This window comes from Schistocerca serialis, chromosome 2 (genome assembly GCF_023864345.2).
Source record: "Schistocerca serialis cubense isolate TAMUIC-IGC-003099 chromosome 2, iqSchSeri2.2, whole genome shotgun sequence".
Lineage (NCBI taxonomy): Eukaryota > Metazoa > Arthropoda > Insecta > Orthoptera > Acrididae > Schistocerca > Schistocerca serialis.
Genome location: NC_064639.1, coordinates 666,448,625 through 666,472,959, shown reverse-complemented (window position 1 = coordinate 666,472,959; position 24,335 = coordinate 666,448,625). Strand labels below are relative to the sequence as shown.

Genomic DNA, 24,335 nt, shown 5'->3' with positions numbered 1-24,335 from the left:
TATAACCGTGTGAGTGGGGTATTTATTTGTTACGAGACTCAAATTTTCTCTGAACTGTTCAGCAACTATATCATCGGAGTCTGGGGGTCGGTAGGCTGTTGTGAGAGCAGCTACACAACACTTCTTTGTAACTGCTCACTTTGCGTGAGGCCTGGACAGACTCATGTTTGGGCTTCGTCCTGGAGTTCGTGATTCATAAGGAATTTCCTTACTGTCGAGAAAAACATCTTCTTAAGAACGCTGACTTCTTTCACCCGCCTCCCTGTGCCAAGCCCCCCTCATTTGTGGAAGCTCCTCCATGTGCCCATGGGATGCTGGTATTGTCGGCACATTTCTGCTTTCTAAGGCAGGTAAAATGACTGCCGCTGGGCCAGAAGAACGTACTTTTCCTTCACGTGTACATCTTTGGCGTTCCGTCCTAATGGCTGCAGGTGTCAATCAGTTTTCCTTCACGTGTACATCTTTGGCGTTCCGTCCTAATGGCTGCAGGTGTCAATCAGTTTTCGACATGCTTCTTGTTGTTTGATAGGCCCTCTGCAACTCTTCCTCCTTGAGCAAGGGGAGAACGTCCGCTCGACTTGCTGTGTGCTTGCAGAATGACTGCAGTGTCCTCTCCTCAGAGGCTCGCCCCAGGGTGTCCTTTTCCGTCCTCCTCCTCGGCTGCTTGCGGCGAGTTGGCGAAAGTGGCCGCTGTCAGACGTATTACAACCTCCGTGTCAGAGTGTTTCTACCACTCTTGGTAATGCAGGACGAGTTCATTTCCTGTGAAGTCTGTAATTTCAAGAATTGAAGGAATGTACTTTGCACTGATGAATCATCCTTCAGTATGTAGTATAACCCTCACTGTACAATTGACTGACTATTGTTAGACATAGAAACACAACGGAAAGAGATTTGATGGCAGTGGTGTCTTGGTGTGGAAACGCATAATGTTGGATTAGCGTATGGGAATTAGCCTCTCCATTGGTACTCAGAGGAACAGTGTTATTGCCCAAAGCTGCTGCAATCATAGGTTTCAGAAGTTTTTAGTGACATGGTTTAGACTCAAATGTACATTCAATACCGTATGGTCAAGATTTTGTTCTGTAGCCCCTCAACATACAGAGCATTCCAGAGAGATCTTTACAACTTTGATCACATAGATTTCAGAAATGAGGATAGGTAAAGAAGTGTAGCGTGCTTTGGTGTCCACATATCCCTGAAGTCTTAGTAGCCGTTTAACAAACTAAATGTCTGCCTCGCTAGGATGTGTACGCATACAAACCTACCCTGTCCTCGTGAATATGCGCAACGACTGTTTCGATGAAATTGATCAGTTCCTGTAGGTCCTGCAACCTATGGAAATGTAAAGTGTTCCAGAATCTGCATCACTCTTACTCGGAAGCCGAGAACTCGTTCTCTTCGCAAGACCTTCGAATTCCTTAAACCTCGTGTACCATTGCCTGATGGTTGGACGTGGTGACGGAGTTGTTTTGTAGAGTCTCCGGAAGTTACGCTAGAGCTGAGTGTCAGATTTCGTCCCTGTCAACCATTCCACACACTATGAAATCCTCCTGGAGAGTGGCCATTCTCATCGGTAACGAATTTGCTAAACAAAAACTTTAGGTTTGTGTGAACATTATGCCACAAGCCACACCTTTCTGACTATCTCCATGTCTGCAATATATGTGATCCAAGTTGTAAAGATTAGTTGGGATAGCACATACAGCTGAGAACATATGTTCTCATTTCTTGATTATGCTAAATTATTTTACAGTTGTTAAATTATAATCCTTGCAATTTAGTAACAGCTGCATGAAATATTCACTGATGGCTGCTGTTACCTGACAGGAAGGTGCCGCCATTCCGATGGCTGCGGTCTCTGTGCTGCCCCAAGGCGGCTGCCGCCGCCGCCTCCCCTGGAGAACCTCCAGCTCCAGTTGCCGCCCACACCAGCCGCCGGCAGCCTCCCCCACATTGGACCACTCGCCGACAGACGCACCGCCGCTACATCGGGGAAGGTCTCCCTGCTCCAGCTGTCGTCTCCATCGTCTAGGTGGACCACTTTTTCGCCAGCATCTAGAAATCAACTCGAGCGGCTTCTTCTAGTCGCCACCTCGCTGTCGAGGCACTGCTGGCTCCAGCTGAAGGCAACGGCGAAGCACTGGGAACGCTGGGCTGAAGCCAGTATCCATTTAGGCGAGACGGACGTATTGTCATGTGTATTTTGGATGTGGAAAGCTGTGGAGGTCATCCTCTGCTCCACATTATGATTCTATTTACTGGAGAACGTCAATGAAAAGTACTTCTCCAGCATCCACAGATTACAACTACCCCAAGGCACAGTAGTTGTCGAATCGGTTCACGAGTACAGAACTTCATGTTACGAGACCAAACTGTTCAGTTTCCCGAACAGTTTTCTATCGGGCACGGAACTTGGATGTAAGAGATGTACGACCATAAAGACATATTGATAGATCTGACGCTGTAGCTGAGAACGTGAGATTCCAGCAAGGGTGTATGAAGACTGAAGGCCAATGTGTTAGGAATAAAAGACTTCACAAGCTTCTTATTAGTGGGCAACGGATCTAGTCTCATGAACCTCGCTGTGCTAGCAACTAGGATACATCTCTTGCAACGGCAGTGGTGATTCTGATTGCTAAAGTTACTGGGAATAACGTTTCATTCTTTTTATGAATTGAGTTAGGAGAAAAAAGCGTAACAACAACAGAAACAGAAAAATATTTCTAGAAACTCAAATCGTCAGATTGCATTCGTCGTAAGCGTCGTCGTGCCAGCTGCGGTGACAGAGATGCGTAACGAATGCATGAAGAGTAGAGAAGTGGAAACATTGTTGCAGACGGTGGTTATAAGGAAATTTGAAAGAATAAGTGACTCAACAAAAGTGACAAGTGTATTTCTAGTTTCGAAACTCATATGATGTGGAATGCCCCGTTTATTGCTAATCATGTCCCACCTCCCGTGGATGAGTTGATCAAAACAGAATTACATGCTACGTGGACAATTCGTCTGATTTCATTAAGTGTTAGTGGAAAACGAATTAAACGCGCGTCTGGTCACATTTTTGTACACACGAAACTTCACTCGCTCGCAGGAACTCTGTGTGAGTGAAGGCGACGCTCCACGTCGACTGTCATAGGCTCTCCTCTCACGGCAATCAGGGTAAAGGCGCAACAGCCAGAGACACTGGTACCTGAGCTTTTTCAGACCGCCGGATCGGCGTGCTTTGTCAACGAGCATAGTTTTCACTACGCCATTCACAAAATGCACGAACCTTAACCTCATTTGGACACTGAAAAATATTTATTTTTTTACCTCACGTGAAACATTTTCAGCACCACGAGAACTATTCATAGAACTAGTGGGCCACAAAAGTATCTTGAGGTATACTCCATTTGGCGTCGTTTAGTGGATTTGTACATACGCTACATTTCCTTCAGTCAGACCAAATTCTGTTTAACTTAAGCATACATACTAGGCCACGCACATTTAAATGCGTGTTTACAACATTCCGGGATGCTTGTTACATTTCTTCATGATCTCTGATACTTGTAATTGTCATTGTGTTTGTAATGCTTTCTGATGCATTTTTGTTTCCTGTATGTATTGTAGTTGGAAATTAAATGTAAACAAGAAATTTATTCCTTAGATTATTTATGAATCTAACAACCTCAGTAGACAATAATACATCACTAGTTAGATGGAGTAATATTGCTTAATATTTCAGAGTATTATTAATAAACACATAACCCATTTATCAGTGTTACTGGAATCAGTGCTTGAATATCACACTTAGATTACACCATCTGCTATTTCTTATTGTGCATTACCTGTGATATTATTCTCTTCTAATAACACGATAATTACTTTCTCAAATACCTTAACTAGTGTACCAAACAAATATGTTACATTGTTATTGTGAGACCTCCAGTTTATTTCCAGTTTTCATAACAAAATACTCAAAACATGATGAAACTATTTCAATGGTCGGGATATCTAAACTTGCAGTAATGACGTGGTATCGTGTCATCTGTCATACAGCAGTAGGTAAACAGCACACACTATGGCTGACTTTATGTAATTTTCGAAGGAATCAATTCTATATAGAACAAACTACTTAACAGTTTTTGGTATCGGTTGTAAACTTCCCCCCCATGAACCATGGACCTTGCCGTTGGTGGGGAGGCTTGCGTGCCTCAACGATACAGATAGCCGTACCGTAGGTGCAACCACAACGGAGAGGTATCTGTTGAGAGGCCAGACAAACGTGTGGTTCCTGAAGAGGGGCAGCAGCCTTTTCAGTAGTTGCAGGGGCAACAGTCTCGATGATTGACTGATCTGGCCTTGTAACATTAACCAAAACGGCCTTGCTGTTGTGGTACTGCGAACGGCTGAAAGCAAGGGGAAACTACAGCCGTAATTTTTCCCGAGAGCATGCAGCTTTACTGTATGGTTAAATGATAATGGCGTCCTCTTGGGTAAAATATTCCGGAGGTAAAGTAGTCCCCCATTCGGATCTCCGGGCGGGGACTACTCAAGAGGACGTCGTTATCATGGAAAGAAAACTGGCATTCTACGGATCGGAGCGTGGAATGTCAGATCCCTTAATCGGGCAGGTAGGTTAGAAAATTTAAAAAGAGAAATGCATAGGTTAAAGTTAGATATAGTGGGAATTAGTGACGTTCGGTGGCAGGAGGAACAAGACTTTTGGTCAGGTGAATACAGGGTTATAAATACAAAATCAAATAGGGGGTAATGAGGGATAGGTTTAATAATGAATAAAAAAAAATAGGAGTGCGGGTAAGCTACTACAAATAGCATAGTGAACGTATTATAGTGGCCAAGATAGACACGAAGCCCATGCCTACTACAGTAGTACAAGTTTATATGCCAACTAGCTCTGCAGATGACGAAGAAATTGAAGAAATGTATGATGAGATAAAAGAAATTATTCAGGTAGTGAAAGGAGACGAAAATTTAATAGTCATGGGTGACTGGAATTCGACAGTAGGAAAAGGGAGAGAAGGAAACATACTAGGTGAATATGGATTGGGGCTAAGAAATGAAAGAGGAAGCCGTCTGTTAGAATTTTGCACAGAGCATAACTTAATCATAACTAACACTTGGTTCAAGAATCATAAGAGAAGGCTGTATACATGGAAGAATCCTGGAGATACTAAAAGGTATCAGATTATATAATGGTAAGACAGAGATTTAGGAACCAGGTTTTAAACTGTAGGACATTTCCAGGGGCAGATGTGGACTCTGACCACAATCTATTGGTTATGAACCGTAGATTAAAACTGAAGAAATTGCAAAAAGTTGGGAATTTAAGAAGATGGGACCTGGATAAACTGACTAAACCAGAGGTTGTACAGAGTTTCAGGGAGAGCATAAGGGAACAATTGACAGGAATGGGGGAAAGAAATACAATAGAAGACGAATGGGTAGCTCTGAGAGATGAAGTAGTGAAGGCAGCAGAGGATCAAGTAGGTAAAAAGACGAGGGCTAGCAGAAATCCTTGGGTGACAGAAGAAATATTGAATTTAATTGATGAAAGGAGAAAATATAAAAATGCAGTAAATGAGGCAGGCAAAAAGGAATACAAACGTCTCAAAAATGAGATGGACAGGAAGTGCAAAATGGCTAAGCAGGCATGGCTAGAGAACAAATGTAAGGACGTGGAGGCTTATCTCACTAGGGGTAAGATAGATACAGCCTACAGGAAAATTAAAGAGACCTTTGGAGAAAAGAGAGCCACTTGCATGAATATCAAGAGCTCAGATGGAAACCCAGTTCTAAGCAAAGAGGGGAAAGCAGAAAGGTGGAAGGAGTATATAGAGGGTCTATACAAGGGTGATGTACTTGAGGACAATATTATGGAAATGGAGGAGGATGTAGATGAAGATGAAATGGGAGATACGATACTGCGTGAAGAGTTTGACAGAGCACTGAAAGACCTGAGTCGAAACAAGGCCCCGGGAGTAGACAATATTCCATTAGAACTACTGACGGCCTTGGGAGAGCCAGTCCTGACAAAACTCTACCATCTGGTGAGTAAGATGTACGAGACAGGCAAAATACCCTCAGACTTCAAGAAGAATATAATAATTCCAATCCCAAAGCAAGCAGGTGTTGACAGATGTGAAAATTACCGAACTATCAGTTTAATAAGTCACAGCTGCAAAATACTAACACGAATTCTTTACAGACGAATGGAAAAACTAGTAGAAGCCAACCTCGGGGAAGATCAGTTTGGATTCCGTAGAAACACTGGAACACGTGAGGCAATACTGACCTTACGACTTATCTTAGAAGAAAGATTAAGGAAAGGCAAACCTACGTTTCTAGCATTTGTAGACTTAGAGAAAGCTTTTGACAATGTTGACTGGAATACTCTCTTTCAAATTCTAAAGGTGGCAGGGGTAAAATACAGGGAGCGAAAGGCTATTTTCAATTTGTACAGAAACCAGATGTCAGTTATAAGAGTCGAGGGACATGAAAGGGAACCAGTGGTTGGGAAGGGAGTGAGACAGGGTTGTAGCCTCTCCCCGATGTTATTCAATCTGTATATTGAGCAAGCAGTAAAGGAAACAAAAGACTAGTTCGGAATAGGCATTAAAATCCATGGAGAAGAAATAAAAACTTTGAGGTTCGCCGATGACATTGTAATTCCGTCAGAGACAGCAAAGGACTTGGAAGAGCAGTTGGACGGAGTGGACAGTGTCTTGAAAGGAGGATATAAGATGAACATCAACAAAAGCAAAACGAGGATAATGGAATGTAGTCGAATTAAGTCGGGTGATGCTGAGGTTATTAGATTAGGAAATGAGACGCTTGAAGTAGTGAAGGAGTTTTGCTATTTGGGGAGCAAAATAACTGATGATGGTCGAAGTAGAGAGGATATAAAATGTAGACTGGCAATGGCAAGGAAAGCGTTTCTGAAGAAGAGAAATTTGTTAACATCGAGTATAGATTTAAGTGTCAGGAAGTCGTTTCTAAAAGTATTTGTATGGAGTGTAGCCATGTATGGAAGTGAAACATGGGCAATAAATAGTTTTGACAAGAAGAGGGTAGAAGCTTTCGAAATGTGGTGCTACAGAAGAATGTTGAAGATTAGGTGGGTAGATCACGTAACTAATGAGGAGGTATTGAACAGGATTGGGGAGAAGAGAAGTTTGTGGCACAACTTGACTAGAAGAAGGGATCGGTTGGTAGGACATGTTTTGAGGCATCAAGGGATCACAAATTTAGCATTGGATGAGAGCGTGGAGGGTAAAAAATGTAGAGGGAGACCAAGAGATGAATACACTAAGCAGATTAAGAAGGTTGCAGTATGTACTGGGAAATGAAGGAGCTTGCACAGGATAGATTAGCATGGAGAGCTGCATCAAACCAGTCTCAGGACTGAAGACCACCACAACAACAACAACAACAACATTGTAAACTTCTACACTAGAATTGCATACGACAGTGGCACTTTTACAGATGGTCGATTAGATATCATTACCATATAAATTACATTCACTTATAAAACGACTGCGGGGCCAAGAAGGTTAATTAACATAACGTTTCGAACTGGGCTGTTAACAAAAAAAGCACAGTGAGTAATGAAGTCAGTACAGAAAACTCCAGGAAAGACCAGCATGATGTCTGTTGAACTAATTAAATGTCAGTTCTAAATTTAATATATGCTCCACTATAAATTTCTGCGCAAATTCAAAAGCAGTAGCTCTGTAGAAGCTGTGTGAAGTGCAAAAGTGAAAATATTTCTTGAACTGGTGGATAACAAACGGAATTAAAATATCAGGCTCGACTAGAGGTCAACAGAATTTAAAAAAGGAATAGAAGACCAAGCGTACTGTCTATGACCTAATGAGCATGAACACTCAATTGAAGGTACATTTAAAAAGAGAGTACGAAAGAAAGTAAAACTAAGTATACGAGAAGACTATGAGGAACTCTGTAGGTTTATGGCATGGGAGTGATAAAAATTTACCATTAAAAATTACAAAAGAAGAGAACATCACCATTAATGTATCCCCAATAAATATGAAAGATTAAGAACTTCATTTCCAGAAAATTCTGACGGAAATACAGAGTAGCAGTAACAGCAGGTAGATGAGAATGTGAAAATGAGTTTTCACGGCAGGCATGGATTTAAGAAAATGATATTTGTTTTAAAATAATTGTATAAAATAAAACAACAGATTAAAAATGAGAGGGTCACTAAGGATTGACATGTTCGTATACAGTCAATAGAAATTTGACCAGCTACTCATATATGGAACATATTTCTGACATGGAACGATGATGAAAGAGCTTTCAGTAGAAGAAACAGGTCTCACAATTGCGAATGTGAACAAGTGCTCATAGGTGTTATAGTTTGCACTTTAGGACGCGTGTTTGCTAGCTGTTATTTTCTTGTTTTGGTCCATATTACCACCTCTCAAAACATGGAAAACAAAGAACTTTCAGTAGATGAGGTGTGTCTCATAGCAGCGAAGATAAACAATTGCTCATATCTTTTATGGTATATGCTTTAGATCCCATGTTTGCTGTCCTTTTCCTTGTTTTGGTCTATAGTACCAACTCTGAAAGCTTGCCGATGGAGTTGTTGTTCACCCACAAACGGCCATCCTTATTCAGTGCTTTAAGCAGACAGTTCAAATTAGTCTCTGCCTCTCGTGCATTTAGCAGAAGTTCGTACTCTCGAACAACAGCCCAGAAGAGAGAATGGATTCCTGTGCGTTATGGTGCTTCCCAGGTTTTTGTTGAGAAGCAGTTAATTGTGGTGAGCGATTAGATGTTCTGAGATTCATCTATCAGAAGTCACAGTCAGGCAGAGTGCTGTCGTATTGTTATATAGGAGAAGAAGCTATACTGGCAAAACTGTGGATTTCAGATGATGTTCCGGCAAATACAGTGTTATATGTAACACAGTGAACAGGGCTTCAGGGAGAGTCAGAGATTAACATCTGGTTTTCAGGGAGGAATGGGAAATTGAGCACCTACGTGATTAATCATTTGCTACTAGTTTCCCACCAGATGCTGAGAACGTCCATTTCTCTCCTTTTGAGAGGCGATTGACCCTTACAAGCCACACGATGGTACAAAGGCATTCGGGAAAACAATTGTAGACAATCTCTGATATTATTTATAATAGAAAATAACCACAGGAAAACGGTGTGGTTCTGAGCACGTACACGCTAACCGCAAGGACTTACATATGTGATGAATGTAGCAAATATCAATTTATATTTAGGTTCTGTGCTACTGCTGTAGTTGTGGCAATGTGTAATGTGGTCCGGCGACTATCTTTATACGTAATTTCCTACAGCCGAGCTTCAGAACAGCACGAGGGAAAGGTTACAGTTTTGTCTTCTACGAGCTGCGAAGCATGATGGGGTTGTTGAAGCGCTTGAGCTGTCATGTCGTACTGTTCAATTGGTCATCATATCCCGTTCAAAGAAGAGGTAACTGATAACACCTATGAGCTCTGTTGAGGGGACTACTGTTCTACATGTACAATACACTAAGCACCGTTGTCAACAGCAGACTACATATCCAAAGTTAGAAAGTCCATCATCACAACTAGAAATGGTGCAGATTGGTTTAATGAGCACAAGGATTAAAAGATTCCTCGTCCTGTAGTCCAGAATCAGTATATTATCGACAAATAAAAATGAATAACTAGTGATGACTGGAAATTAACACCCACGATATCCGAAAATTACTACCAGATGTCACATTTTCAATCGTCACCACATTATTCATTACATTTTAGAGCTTTCACAGATACATTTCAAGTCATTCCTACTTAACTGGTTTCATCCCTATCGTTTGGTTTATTTCATTTCAGGGCGTTTAATTCATTTCATATCCCAACGAACTAGAAAATTTTCTTGGCGAGAAGTTGTATAAGTTCCTACTGTTGACAGCTCAGGGCTTGCATTCAACCATCGTCGGAAAGATTGAAGCTATTTCTTGTGCCAAAAATCTCCGTAAAATTCATTATTATTCAAATTTCATTGTGCGTCTGCTGTGCTTCCTAAGAAGTACAGTGTACCATCGAAAATAAATTACCATGTGCTTCGTAGTACACTTCCAGAAAGTAAGGTAGAACGGCGGCAAAATGAATGTCTTCTCTGTATTCATCCACTTGCTGGGGTGTCGAGCGACGTGTCACACCTGTTGCTCACGCAACAGGTGTTAAACCGGCGTTTCTGGCAATACAATGGCATCTCGCATCTACCCTCATTAACTAAATAAAAATGTAACGAGGACATGCATCTACAACTGAGAAACATTGTTACAACGTCTGAGCACGTGTGCAGCCATTCGTGCATATCTGAAACAAACCGTGTAAAACAGCCAATAGTATGGGCAAATGGCATGAGCTTAACATAAGCAACAAAGCGAAACATTTTCATTTACCTCGAGTTTCAGGAAAGGCTGTTTCATCATATACTGCAACTTTGCAACTCTTGATTATATTTACTAAATTAAATAGTCTCTACTGAAGCCAGGAGACGTGTAGAGGATATACAAAACGCAGTATCTCCGTTTCCACACAAAACTAGTTCTGTAAAAATCTGATGTCGTTGAAGAATATCCTCTTCCTAATTAGGTTTAAAGTTAGCATTCCCTTGTCGAATGATGCACAGCTGAACTTTAGTTGTTTGAATTTTTCTCGGCTTTCTATTATACTGACTTTCATTGAAAGGAAGGTACATTTATCAAAGAAGAAAGAGAAATTGTAAATTCTAATTTTCTTCCTTCCGTGTTTAGGATGTAACGTATAGGTTGTGGCCAAACTTACAGGAAACATTTCTCACACAAATGCGTTGTGTGGTCATGGGTCCAGAAACACTTTATTTCTATGTTAGAGCTCATTTTCTGGTTCTCTTCATAATCATATTAATCATGCGAAACACGTAGAAACAGAAAGCACCAGCATTACATGAAACGTTCAAAATACCACGTTGTTTACGTTTGGTTAGAATGTATAGAAAGAAAGTTGTAATTCGTGCGTTCACCACCAGTATTTGTTACTCCGTTCGGACGAAGGTAATCTTGACATTTGACTCACTGCATTGCTTATATCGACACGCGACTAATCTCATTGCTCTACCAGTTTCAAGCACGTAGCATCAGCTGTTGTGATGTTCATCATGGTTTCCGGTACAGTGTAATGGAAGAGCTCTCAAATGTGAAGTTGACAGACGCCCATTTGCTGTACAAATCAGGTATTAGGTTATGGCAATGGCCGTAACTTTTGTAACAGAAGAGATTTCCAGAACGACGCTGCTCCGACAGTAGGGCGTTTGAAGCAATTGATCGTCGTCTTAGGGGGCGTGAGACATTTAAGCCTGCTGCTGTTGTTAGGTTGTCGTTATCGTGTGACTTTTGAGAGAAGTAACTTGATTGGAATCTTTAACTAAATATCATAAATTGGCTGTGTGTGTCTGACATAAGTAAATTGTCACTTGTCAGAACAATGATAAAGGAACTCATCTACTATAAAATGAGACAAGGATCTCAATGAACTCAGTTTATTTACACTTGTATGTAATTAAATTCACAGTAAACAATCGTCTTACAGTGCAATTTCTTCCACTCCATTAAGCCGTCTGGTACAACAACCGTACATACAATATTTGAATTAAAAACAACTGTTTGAATAGTAATTGAAAGTAATAAGTTAATGCCTGGCAACCTGGACGAGGAATCTCTAACGTTATTCAGGTGAATACATGTCTGGACAAAACATTCACATTCGAATTGATAGGCGAAGGTTAAAGCGTAAAGACTGAGAATACTATAGAAATTGATTGAATCGTAAAACAGAAGTTGGGGTGACATGAAATTATTATTCACAGATCCAAAAAATTGAATTTGTTTGGAAACTGATTTATCAATGCATGATTAACACAGCAACAGCAGTAACCAAATTGGGGGGGGGGGGGGGGAGGGGAGGGTGGAACAGTTGGACAAAAGGGGTCATTATTAGGAAGATTAGGGTTTTTGAAATGATGACATGGCAAATCAGTCATATAGTGAGTTAATAGCAGAGAAGGTAAGGGGAGTAGAGGAACTGAATCCAAAGGAAAAGAGGAACAAAAGAAGTACAGCCTTCTCTGCAATAAACAATTCAGTTTCAAGGCTGCAAGTAGTACACATTCAGATATAGAGCAGTAGGTACACACTCAGTTATAGCACAGTTTACTAAAGTCATGCTCGAGGCTCTAGAGAAGGGCAAGAATGTAATAGATATTCTTTAGGATCTATCAAAGGCATTCAACATACTTAACCACAGAATTTCACTACACAAATTAGAACTATTAGGAAGAAGGGATATGGCACAGTCATACTTGGAAAACCAGGTGCCAAGCATTGAAATCTCACATACTTCTGACACACTAGTAGTAAAATACTTGCCAGAAATGAAATGCATTAATAAAGACATTCCCTAGGAAAGTGTATTTTGTCCAATCCTGTTCCTTATTATTATTATTTGCTTTTACGGCCTCATTGGACCACTTTAGTCAATCATTTTCTGGTCCTCTTCTTCAGTAAGCTCATCTTTCATTCTTTCTTAACTGCCCAGTATCTTTTCATTCTTTCTGATCTTTCCTGTCTTTCCTTGTCTGTAAATACCGTTTTCATTGTGTGCCATTTGTCTACTTTTGGTTTAAATCTCAATTTCTTGTCTTTCAGTTTCTTGGGATTTTCTGTCTTGTTTTGCAGATCATCCAAGGTTATATCTAGTCTCCCATATCCTCTTTAATTTCCTTGACCCATCCTACTTGTTGCTTCAAATTCCACAGATTTTTCTTGCTAATCTGGTTTCTGATGTCCTCATTATGTGTCCTAAGAAAGAAATCCACTTTTTATGTATAGTATCTGCGATGGGCTCCTGTTCCCTGTACACTACCTCATTCAGCTCTATCCGCTTTTGTGCTTCCTTCTGGTATTTTTTATTTATGCGTGTTCTAGCTATTATTCTCTCTACTTTTAGTACTTTGTCGACTCTGTTTCTCTGAGTGACTTTAAAATTAGTCTCGCTTGCGTATGTTACCTCTGGCTGAACCACCACCTTGTAGTGTTTTAATTTTGTTTGGATTGATAGACATTTCTTGTTGTATGTAGACCTGTTAGTTTTTGAGCTTTCATCATTTTATTGGTTCTTTCTTGCCAAGCACGTTTCTCATCCAAGTTGTGTGTTATAATCTCTCCATGATATTTAAGTTGCTTCACTATTTTAATTTTTCTGTTGTCTACTGTTAGGCGGTCTATTACTAGTGGGTCTGTTACCATCATCTCGGTCTTTTCGAAAGATATCTAGAGTTCTACTTTTTGCGCTATATTTTGCAGGCTCATATGATTTCTAGCTTCTTGTACGTTATTAGCTAGTAATGCGAAGTCATCTGCGAATCCCAAACAATTTAGGTTTGTATCATGATTTCCATCCAATGAAGCTCTCAGAGATGTCCACAACTAAAGAACAGAGTAACAGCAAACAAGTTTTCAGAATGACCATTGAAATTACTGAATGTCGTTGTTGCGGCTGGATCTCACCATACGCATAATCCTCAAGTGGCACGAATGGCTGCAAGATCATAATTGATTCAGTACCAACAACCCTCCTCTGTTTGTGTTTAAGTACACCTAAGCCGGATGAGAGCCTCTCGTCCCAAATGAGCCTGGAGAAGTTGTCTAGAAATGAAGTCTGCCCATGGAAAAGCATGCCACAAGAAGTTTCCCCCAGAAGTACCTTTCTGCAGAGCACTTACGACAAGGAAAACTTTGCCTTTCGTTTTTGGCTTCTTGTAATTTTGATTGGCTGAATAATAATTCTTCTGACTACAGACCAGAAAGAAGCTGTCTTACACGATGCTGGTCTCCGTTCCTTACTCGCATTTCAAGTGTTTAACCAGTGAAAAAATCTGTTAGCCCTGGCATTTCAAAAAGTGTCTAACTTTCTGCCTCTCTCTCTCTCTCTCTCTCTCTCTCTCTCTCTATCTGTTCGTATGTCGGCCAATACGGAAGGCGTCTGTAAGTACAGTTGCACTCCTTACTCCCACTTCTAAATTATTTACATGAACCAATGATAGCTGTTATTACATCTGTTGAAAAGCTTGGTTTTACGGCACCAGGGCGAGGTGTCTATCCCACAGTCTTCAAAGGTGATCTTAACTTTCTACTTCCAGCATACTTTCTAAGATGTTATGTTAAAAGCCCGAGTTTTTTGGCCTGTTGTGTCAATTCGCGGCTGCTCTGCGAGTGAGAGTGGATGAGTGACTCCGTAAAGCTTATGGCCCTACTGCACTTTCCTCAGTCTTTGTGGAGTTCCAGAGTGGCTTCTCAGTTAGTTGTGCGCGCAATTTAATACATGAAATTGTAACTTAGTAGTTATATATTGCATTCACTGATATTGGTTCACATTTCATTACCCAGTTGGGCATTAATTTATTCTGATTAGATTTGGCTCTTTCTTATGGGTTTTACATAAGTTATAGGACATTCAGAAAAATCGATCATGTAACACTACATGTGATGAACACCAAACAGTTGACGCTAAATGGTTGATGCTAGTAGAACAATGAGATTAGAAACATTCAACACAAGCAAAAAAATGAGTCACATGTAAAAATTACCTTCGTTCCACTGGAACAACAAACACTGATGGTGCCACAACTAACGTGATTAAGAAATGAGATCTTACATGGAAATAAAGTGTTTACAGACTCATGTCTACATAACACACTTTATACCTCCACATATGAGGAATGTTTCCTGAAAGCTTAGTCATATCTTTGCGTCACAACAGGTAGTAGTGGTAAACTGAGCCGAGGCTCAGAAAGTTAACTTCATCAAACAAAAATCGACTCAGTCTCAATTAAAGCGGCGTTTTTTGATTTTATGGTTAAGAAATACGCACAGTGTGATTTAACGTTTTATATGCTTTCTCATTTTACTTAGTGTTATCGACATGAGCCAAAAAGTATGTACCCTAGAAGAAAGTTATTTTCATTACAACTGATTGGAGTTGTGTTCAAATTACTATTTATTCAGACTAGAAGGGTTTCCGAAGTTGCAGTTCCTAATATAACCTGCCTGACGGATTGGTCCGTGCACCGTAATTACTATGGCGCATTTTAAAACTGACTAGACATAGAATGGTATGCTAAACGCGTAACTAACTCAATCACTACCATCTAGTGTCGTAAAGGAAAATATTAACAATGATATTAAACATAAATTATTGTTGGTATCTACTGCGGACTAATTGGCTTCAGTTCCTCCGCATTCGATTCTCTAAGGGAGAACGCCCGATGTGCTCGTGACAGTTAAATACCTGCTTGAATGATATCTGATAATGAACACCTCATAAATTTCATTTTTTGGCATTTAATAATTTCCAGGGACGCGAAGGCTGACCAGCACCATCAGTACTGCTTTAATAATAAGTATACAGCAATTTCCGTAAGTAAAGGGTGAATATGTGCACTAAGAAATGTCATGGCAACATTATGACGTATGATACAGTGATGCTGGTACAAAGTAAACCAGATAATATTCCATCGGATGTGGGAGGCACTTAACGATTCTTCTGTCCTTCTGGAAGTGGCACACAGAATGTTAAACCAGAGATCGATGCTCCTGATTGGCAATACGGGAAGTACAACAGCTTCCCGTAGTATCAGTCACTGCAACCGGTCTCTGTAGGTCAGCAATAACTCGTAAGGCAAGAATTAGAGTTACAATCCGTCTGCCTAGGGAGTCATATGCACGTCCATTTAATATCACCGTTTTATTTACAGTTTCTGTTCATAAAAGTTTTAACTGTCAATACATCTGAGTCCGTAACAACCATCTTCAGACCCGAAATAAGACAGGGAGGCACCTAGAAAACAACACGATCGTGGATACACCAGAGTGTATAACAAGAAAAAAATCAGAAATCATTATCATGTATAGGTGACACACTTTCCTTCCTAAGTGCGAGAAAGAGTGCTAACACCCCAAAATAATATACTATAGGTGAGTATTTCACCATCCGAACATAGAAATAGGCCAAACAGACTACGTCGTCTTGTGTGGAAAGCAAAGAACTATACAAAGGACATGTCTCAATCACAGAACATTGAATTCCAATTAACTTTTAATTACGTGGAGCAATATCGGGTATTTCATTTGCGAGTATTATTAGTACAGTGCGCCAGCCCTTTATCGCCAGGAATTATCCTCCACTACATGGAATCTAGATCCTTTTGAAACACATACCTTCAAATAAACGAGTTTGATACCCTTACAGGAGATTTTGCTTGACGAAACTGGAAATAACTTATGTACTGAAACTAATACTTGTTGAGTTATGGGATATTCTGCCCTATGATAGTTATTTGCCTGGCAACACTACAAGAGTTACCATTCATTTATAAGCATCCTCTAGCTCTTCTTCTCAAGGGACCATGAACTCGTGCAGACACTCCTGGCTACCATCGTAATTGGCCACCTGTAACGTGCATAAGTTGACGCTGGCTGTGAAAGACAGCAAAGACTTCAAATGTTCCCATAGCCAGAACGTCATGAAGCGACGTGAAATAAAAAGACTTATGAAGCGCTCGACCTTTCCAGAATGGCACTCCCGGTTGATAATTGGCCAAATGTGCTTCTTCCTGAGGCTGTAGCGAGAGCGCTTTGTTGAGGGGATGGTCGAATTGGCAGATGAATATTACACAGGGGATAGACAAAATAATGTGAACAGTGGTAGTAATGAGATTGTTGTGTTTGACGGTCAACAATGAAGTAAGGTACGAGTCGCGATGGACTGTGAGGACTAGACATCAGTGCAGGTTGTTTACGAGTAGTGTACAAGTCGTATTTGCATTCGGAGGCCTAGGTCGACGTCCAATGAAAGACCTATCAGAGTTCCAAAGAGGTCAGATTGTGGGAGCCCGATCAGCTGGAGCATCAGTAACCAAGACAGCCAACTTACTGAATGTTTCAAGAGCAACTGTTTCAACATTCATGACAGCCTACACAAAACTTGGAAAGACATCATCGTATAAACTGGGCGCAAATCTAAACTAAATGACTGAGATCATCGTACGCTAACATGAAATACGGCAAAACAACACAAAACTAAGGCGGCTAAAGTAACTGCAGAGCTCAATAGCCATCTTCGAAAATCCCTATCTATCGACACTGTCCGCCGACAGCTCCGTAAAGACTATATTCATCGACGAACTGCTACACCGAAACCAAAACTGATGACAACCAACCCAAAGAAGAGTGAAACATGGTTTCAGGAGCATAAATCCTGGACGGCTAATCAGTGAAAACACGTCATATGGTCCGACGAGTCAACGTTTTCATTATTTCCAGCATCTGGCTGGGTTTACATCTGGAGAACGCCAAAAGAAGCCTACAATTCTGATTGCTTGATTCCAACGGTTGAGCATGGCGGTAGAAGTGCGGTGGTGTAGGCAGCAAAATCATGATATTCAGCTGGCCCCATCATTCCTCTCAAAGGTCGTCTTACAGCCAACGATTATGTGAACATTTTCGCTGATCAGGTGCATCCAGTGTGATTCAAATATCGTTCCCTAACAATGATGCCATATTTCAGGACGATAATTCTCCTATTCACCAGCAAGGACAGTAAAATCGTGGTATGAGGAGCATGCAAGTGAACTGCAGGGTCTTCCCTGGCCAACACAGTCCCCGGACTTGAATATTATCGAACCCTTGTAGGCAGTATTGGAGCGCTGACTTCGGAGCAGATTTCCGCCTCCTTCGTCACTACAGGAGTTAAAAGAGCTTCTGATCGAAGAGTGGCATAACATTCCACTGGCGACTATACAATCATTATAAGCCAGTATTCCAAGAAGGATCGCAGCTGTATTACGGGTAAATGGGGAACACTTTATTAATAAACCATTTCCAAGTGAGTACAGGTGCTCACATTATTTTGCCTAACACTTGTACATTTCCAACGAAATTATGTAACCCCAAACGTGATACAGGTAAGCAAGAAAAATCATCGTGATGAGCTCATTACAACTTTAAGCATGAATCTGGAATTAATACTGTTAAAGTTACTATTGTTTCCAAATACATTATAAAATTAATGAAAACTAAACCACTGGAGCAGTCTGATTATACGATGCATCATATGAAAACTGACGACGTCAGTAATCACTGCAACAAGTACGTTTCAAATCAGGCATGTGTATAAGATATTACAGTTGATTTTATTAATTTTTTTTGTGTTCAAAAGTACCAGTATTAATAACCCTTCACAGCTACACGGATGAGGAAGGTAGCATTAGTTTTCCAAATACTTGCCTAATATTCCTTGTGGATAAGTAGCCACAATTTCTTGTTTCATATGTATTCGTAATTTTACATAAGTTTTCTCACGTCAAAAACTAGATATGGGCATGCATTCTCAACTTCATTAATGACTTGGTTAATAATATGTTGCTGTTTCACTAAGAGGTCACGAAACGACCTAAATCTTTTTTTCTGACTGCTAGTATCATGTTGGGTATCGAATTAGTTTTGAAGTTGAATGGTGATTATTAATTAAGTGTCTAACTTGGATTCAGTAGTGGGTGATGTCAGATAAAGTCTTCAAGGGCCAGCGGTATGGGACATGTGGACCTTCGTTGGTGATTTTTGTCGGCCGTCTTTCGTCAGTGATCTTTTCTCGGCGGTATTTTGTCGATGTCTTTCGCCTTTGGTCGGGCTTGGTGAGTGTGCTTTTGTCCACAAGCAGAGCAGACGCCTAAATTACATAGTCTTCACTTTTCGCAGAACTTGGAGTAATGTTGTGATCGCGAGTTACAGACTTGATCATTTCGCTGGACTTAGATCATTTGACTATATTTTCGACGATGGATTTTACGTGACTTCATGAAGTGTAACTTTCTTATACGATTTGAGGCAGCTGTGAACTGTAATTATTTTCTGTAGCTATCATTTATATTTGTGTGTAATGGACTTGCTGAACGTTTTTCGCAGTGTACTAAATTTTGTTTACGTTGTGACTGAAACTGGGAAACTGCTCTTCGAACTCTGGATATTAGCTGTTGATTTCCCTGAATTACTGCGCAGTTAAATGAAAGTTACTCACATGTGTTTCTATATCCGATGCTTTTCTCACGTTACATACATTTACTAGGCATTGCTTCTCACTGTCCGCCAGATACTTTGCAAGGTATTCATTCTTAAGCGAGGCGAGGGCGTCCACATGGCTACCCCGCGCATGTTTGCAGAGTGCATCTCTGACGCTCGCTTCATGGGGTCCGACATTTGCCCTGTCCTGGGCCGCTGGCACTGTGAGACGGCGGAAGTGGCCACCAGCGGAGGTGTCACAATATTGCTTGAAGATCGCTGCTACTCCCAATCAGGATTACAAAAATAATAATATATTAATTCTATTGGGTAGCGTTTTAATTCTTTAGTTATGGTGAGTAGAATTCTATATACTTTGAAAACTACTTACATAACGTACGTCATAATTCGTCAGTCGTCCACCACATCGTACCTTGAAACAGGAGAGGGTGTTCTACAATAGAACATGCAATATTTGCATATTAATGGAGTTTCTTTAACGTCTTATCAAATTTCTCCGTCCTGGAAATGTGAATCTGTTTCAGTTTCCAATACCTTCTATTTCAAAATGTATCTAGCTTGTAACTGAAATTTGATAGCACTCCTACTAATTTGATTTCACTTATTGATTGTGTAGTAGGGTAGCTCCTACATTCTGTAAAATCTGAAAATGAAGCTGGAAAGATAAAAGACTATAGCAACTAAAATTGATAAACATAATATGGCGACTATTACTCAGCAAAGCCGATTTTTTTTCTCTAGAAAATAGTATTACTCAGATACTTAAGTACTACACTAAAAAATTTCAATGGGGAATAATTTTCACTTTCAAAGGGAGACAAAAGAGCTTCTAAAATTATGAATCTCACTATACCCGCACTTAGGACTCTTTCAAAAATACATAAGTGTGGCAATCCCATTCGATCTATTCTGAACAACAGTACATCCTCCAATTACAAACCCACAAAGATATTGAAAGCGAAATTGAAAGCAGCATGCATGTTTTATTAATATTTCAGGGCTAGAAATAGTTTTGAACTAGCTAATGCCATTATGGGTTTTAATATTCCTGACACTGAAACTTGGACGTCGCTTTACATCACTAACCTTTATAGTAAGATCACTTTTAAAGAAAGCACTCAAATTGCAAAACGCACGCAGTGGTTAACACACTGGACTCGCATTCGGGAGGACGACGGTTCAATCCCGCGTCCGGTCATCCTGATTTAGGTTTTCCGTAATTTCCCTAAATCGCTTCAGACAAATGCCGGGATGGTTCTTTCGAAAGAGCACGGCCGATTTCCTTCCTCATCCTTCCCTAATTTGATGAGACCGATGACCTCGCAGTTTGGTCTCTTACCCCGAAATCAACCCAACAACCAACCAATGCAAAACGCTGTCCACTGAGTCACAAGCAAATTAGTATAGCAGAAACCACTGAGGCTGTTGAAATGCTACAACTTGAGCTTTCCTACAGTGTCTTCACGATTAAATAATAAAACGTATTGCCAAAACCAAGATCTTGCCAAAGGTAACCGTTTAGCTAGTACACTGGCACTGTTCTCATCAGTGGCCAAAATGTAATTACTTTTAGTTAATTCTCCACATTTGATGATCAGATCATTTGCTCAAAATGATATGTAAACAATAACTTAGTGTGCCAGCTTAGGAATTGTAAAAGGTAACGCAGATGACATCAGTGCTTTTGCAAAAGAACTCTTTTCCACGTATTTCACTAGTGAAATGGAGAAAGATCATTCTATCAACTATCTGGATCTGCTGCTCACTAAAACTTAACAATAAACATGTGTTCAGCATTTCTGCAAAATCTGTACCGGTACGTACGGACAATATTATACATACCAAATCCTGTCACACAGTGAACTGCGAAAGACGTTTTTATCACTTCCATAATTTACTGGCTTATTCACTTGAAGTCGTTAAACAACCACGAAATACTTATAGATAAGGAGTTAGCCGTACTACAAAAAATTTTTAGCTGTATAAGGTAGAGGATTTATAGGTGTGTAAGATAGATGTATACACAGAGAAATACGTTATGTAAACTCACCAAAGGATTAAGAAAAAAGAAGAAAACAAATATTCAAGAAACAGATGACAACAAAGAACAACAAGTACTTTTTCTTGATGACGTACTTTGAGAAAGTTTCTCAACAAATAGAGAAACAGTTTAAGACAGCAACCATCAGATCGGGGTTGCAATTAAATAATACTCGGAAACTTGTGCTTAGTCACATGGCAGGCAACAAACATAATGAACTTTCAAAATCAAGTATCTACAAAATAATTTGTAATCAGTGCGATAAATTTTATATCGGATAAAGTGTCAAAAATTTAAATGTTACATTCAGGGAACAATGGCACGTACGTACACTATTGGCCATTAAAATTGCTACACCAAGCAGAAATGCAGATGATATACAGGTATTCATTGGATAAATATACACTCCTGGAAATTGAAATAAGAACACCGTGAATTCATTGTCCCAGGAAGGGGAAACTTTATTGACACATTCCTGGGGTCAGATACATCACATGATCACACTGACAGAACCACAGGCACATAGACACCGGCAACAGAGCATGCACAATGTCGGCACTAGTACAGTGTATATCCACCTTTCGCAGCAATGCAGGCTGCTATTCTCCCATGGAGACGATCGTAGAGATGCTGGATGTAGTCCTGTGGAACGGCTTGCCATGCCATTTCCACCTGGCGCCTCAGTTGGACCAGCGTTCGTGCTGGACGTGCAGACCGCGTGAGACGACGCTTCATCCAGTCCCAAACATGCTCAATGGGGGACAGATCCGGAGATCTTGCTGGCCAGGGTAGTTGACTTACACCTTCTAGAGCACGTTGGGTGGCATGGGATACATGCGGACGTGCATTGTCCTGTTGGAACAGCAAGTTCCCTTGCCGGTATAGGAAGGGTAGAACGATGGGTTCGATGACGGTTTGGATGTACCGTGCACTATTCAGTGTCCCCTCGACGATCACCAGTGGTGTACGGCCAGTGTAGGAGATCGCTCCCCACACCATGATGCCGGGTGTTGGCCCTGTGTGCCTCGGTCGTATGCAGCCCTGATTGTGGCGCTCACCTGCACGGCGCCAAACACGCATACGACCATCATTGGCACCAAGGCAGAAGCGACTCTCATCGCTGAAGACGACACGTCTCCATTCGTCCCTCCATTCACGCCTGTCGCGACACCACTGGAGGCGGGCTGCACGATGTTGGGGCGTGAGTGGAAGACGGCCTAACGGTGTGCGGGACCGTAGCCCAGCTTCATGGAGACGGTTGCGAATGGTCCTCGCCGATACCCCAGGAGCAACAGTGTCCCTAATTTGCTGGGAAGTGGCGGTGCAGTCCCCTACGGCACTGCGTAGGATCCTACGGTCTTGGCGTGCAACCGTGCGTCGCTGCGGTCCGGTCCCAGCTCGACGGGCACGTGCACCTTCCGCCGACCACTGGCGACAACATCGATGTACTGTGGAGACCTCACGCCCCACGTGTTGAGCAATTCGGCGGTACGTCCACCCGGCCTCCCGCATGCCCACTATACGCCCTCGCTCAAAGTCCGTCAACTGCACATACGGTTCACGTCCACGCTGTCGCGGCATGCTACCAGTGTTAAAGTCTGCGATGGAGCTCCGTATGCCACGGCAAACTGGCTGACACTGACGGCGGCGGTGCACAAATGCTGCGCAGCTAGCGCCATTCGACGGCCAACACCGCGGTTCCTGGTGTGTCCGCTGTGCCGTGCGTGTGATCATTGCTTGTACAGCCCTCTCGCAGTGTCCGGAGCAAGTATGGTGGGTCTGACACACCGGTGTCAATGTGTTCTTTTTTCCATTTCCAGGAGTGTATTATACTAGAACTAACATGTGATTACATTTTCACGCAATTTGGGTGAATAGATCAAGAGAAATCAGTACCCAGAACAACCACCTCTGGCCATAATAACGGCCGTGATACCCCTGGGCATTGAGTCAAACAGAGCTTGGATGGCGAGTACAAGTACAGCTGCCCATGCAGCTTCAACACGATACCACAGTTCATCAAGAGTAGTGACTGGCGTATTGTGACGAGCCAGTTGCTCGGCCACCATTGACCAGGCGTTTTCAATTGGTGAGAGATCTGGAGGACGTGCTGTCCAGGGCAGCAGTCGAACATTTTCTGTATCCAGAAAGGCCCGTACAGGACCTGCAACATGTGGTCGTGCATTATCCTGTTGAGAAGGAGGGTTTCGCAGGGATCGAATGAAGGGTAGAGCCACGGGTCGTAGCACATCCGAAATGTAACGTCCACTGTTCAAAGTGCCGTCAATGCGAACAAGAGGTGACCGAGAAGTGTAACCAATGGCACCCCATACCATCACGCCGGGTGATACGCCAGTATGGCGATGACGAATACACGCTTCCAATGTGCGTTCACTGCGATGTCGCCAAACACGGATGCGACCATCATGTGTCTGTAAACAGAACCTGGTTTCATAAGAAAAAATGACGTTTTGCCATTCGTGCACCCAGGTTCGTCTTTGAGTACACCATCGCAGGCGCTCCTGTCTGTGATGCAGCGTCAGAGGTAACCGCAGATAGTACATGCTTGTGCAAACGTCGTCGAACTGTTCGTGCACATGGTTGTTGTTTTGCAAACGTCCCCATCTCTTGACTCAGGGATCGAGACGTGGCTGCACGATCCATTACAGCCATGCGGATAAGGTGTCTGTCATCTCGACTTCTAGTGATACGAGGCCGTTGGGATCCAGTACGGCGTTCCGTATTACCCTCCTGAACCCACCGATTCCATATTCTGCTAACAGTGACTGGATCTCGACCAAAGCGAGCAGCAATGTCGCGATACGCTAAACCGCAATCGCGACAGGCTACAGTCCGACCTTTATCAAAGCCGGAAACGTGATGGTACGCATTTCTCCTCCTTACACGAGGCACCACAACAACGTTTCACCAGGCAACACAGGTCAACTGCTGTTTGTGTATGAGAAATCGGTTGAAATCTTTCCTCATGTCAGCACGCTGTAGTCGTCGCCACCGGCGCCAACCTTGTGTGAATGCTCTGAAAAGCTAATCATTTGCGTATCACAGCATCTTCTTCCTGGCGGTTAAATTTCGCGTCTGTAGCGCGTCATCTTCGTGGTGTAGCAATTTTAATGGCTAGTAGCGT

At 41.7% G+C, this 24,335-nt stretch overlaps 1 protein-coding gene across 1 annotated transcript in view; it reads left to right on the top strand.

Moving 5' to 3' along the window:
• Positions 1-3,603, top strand: part of LOC126457755 (cardioacceleratory peptide receptor-like) — a 338,155-nt gene extending 334,552 nt beyond the window's left edge. The window contains exon 8 of the mRNA XM_050094311.1: positions 1,831-3,603. Coding sequence (XP_049950268.1) covers positions 1,831-2,035 — 205 coding nt within the window. The 3' untranslated portion in view covers positions 2,036-3,603. The remainder of the gene's footprint in view (positions 1-1,830) is intronic.
• Positions 3,604-24,335: the final 20,732 nt, after the last annotated feature.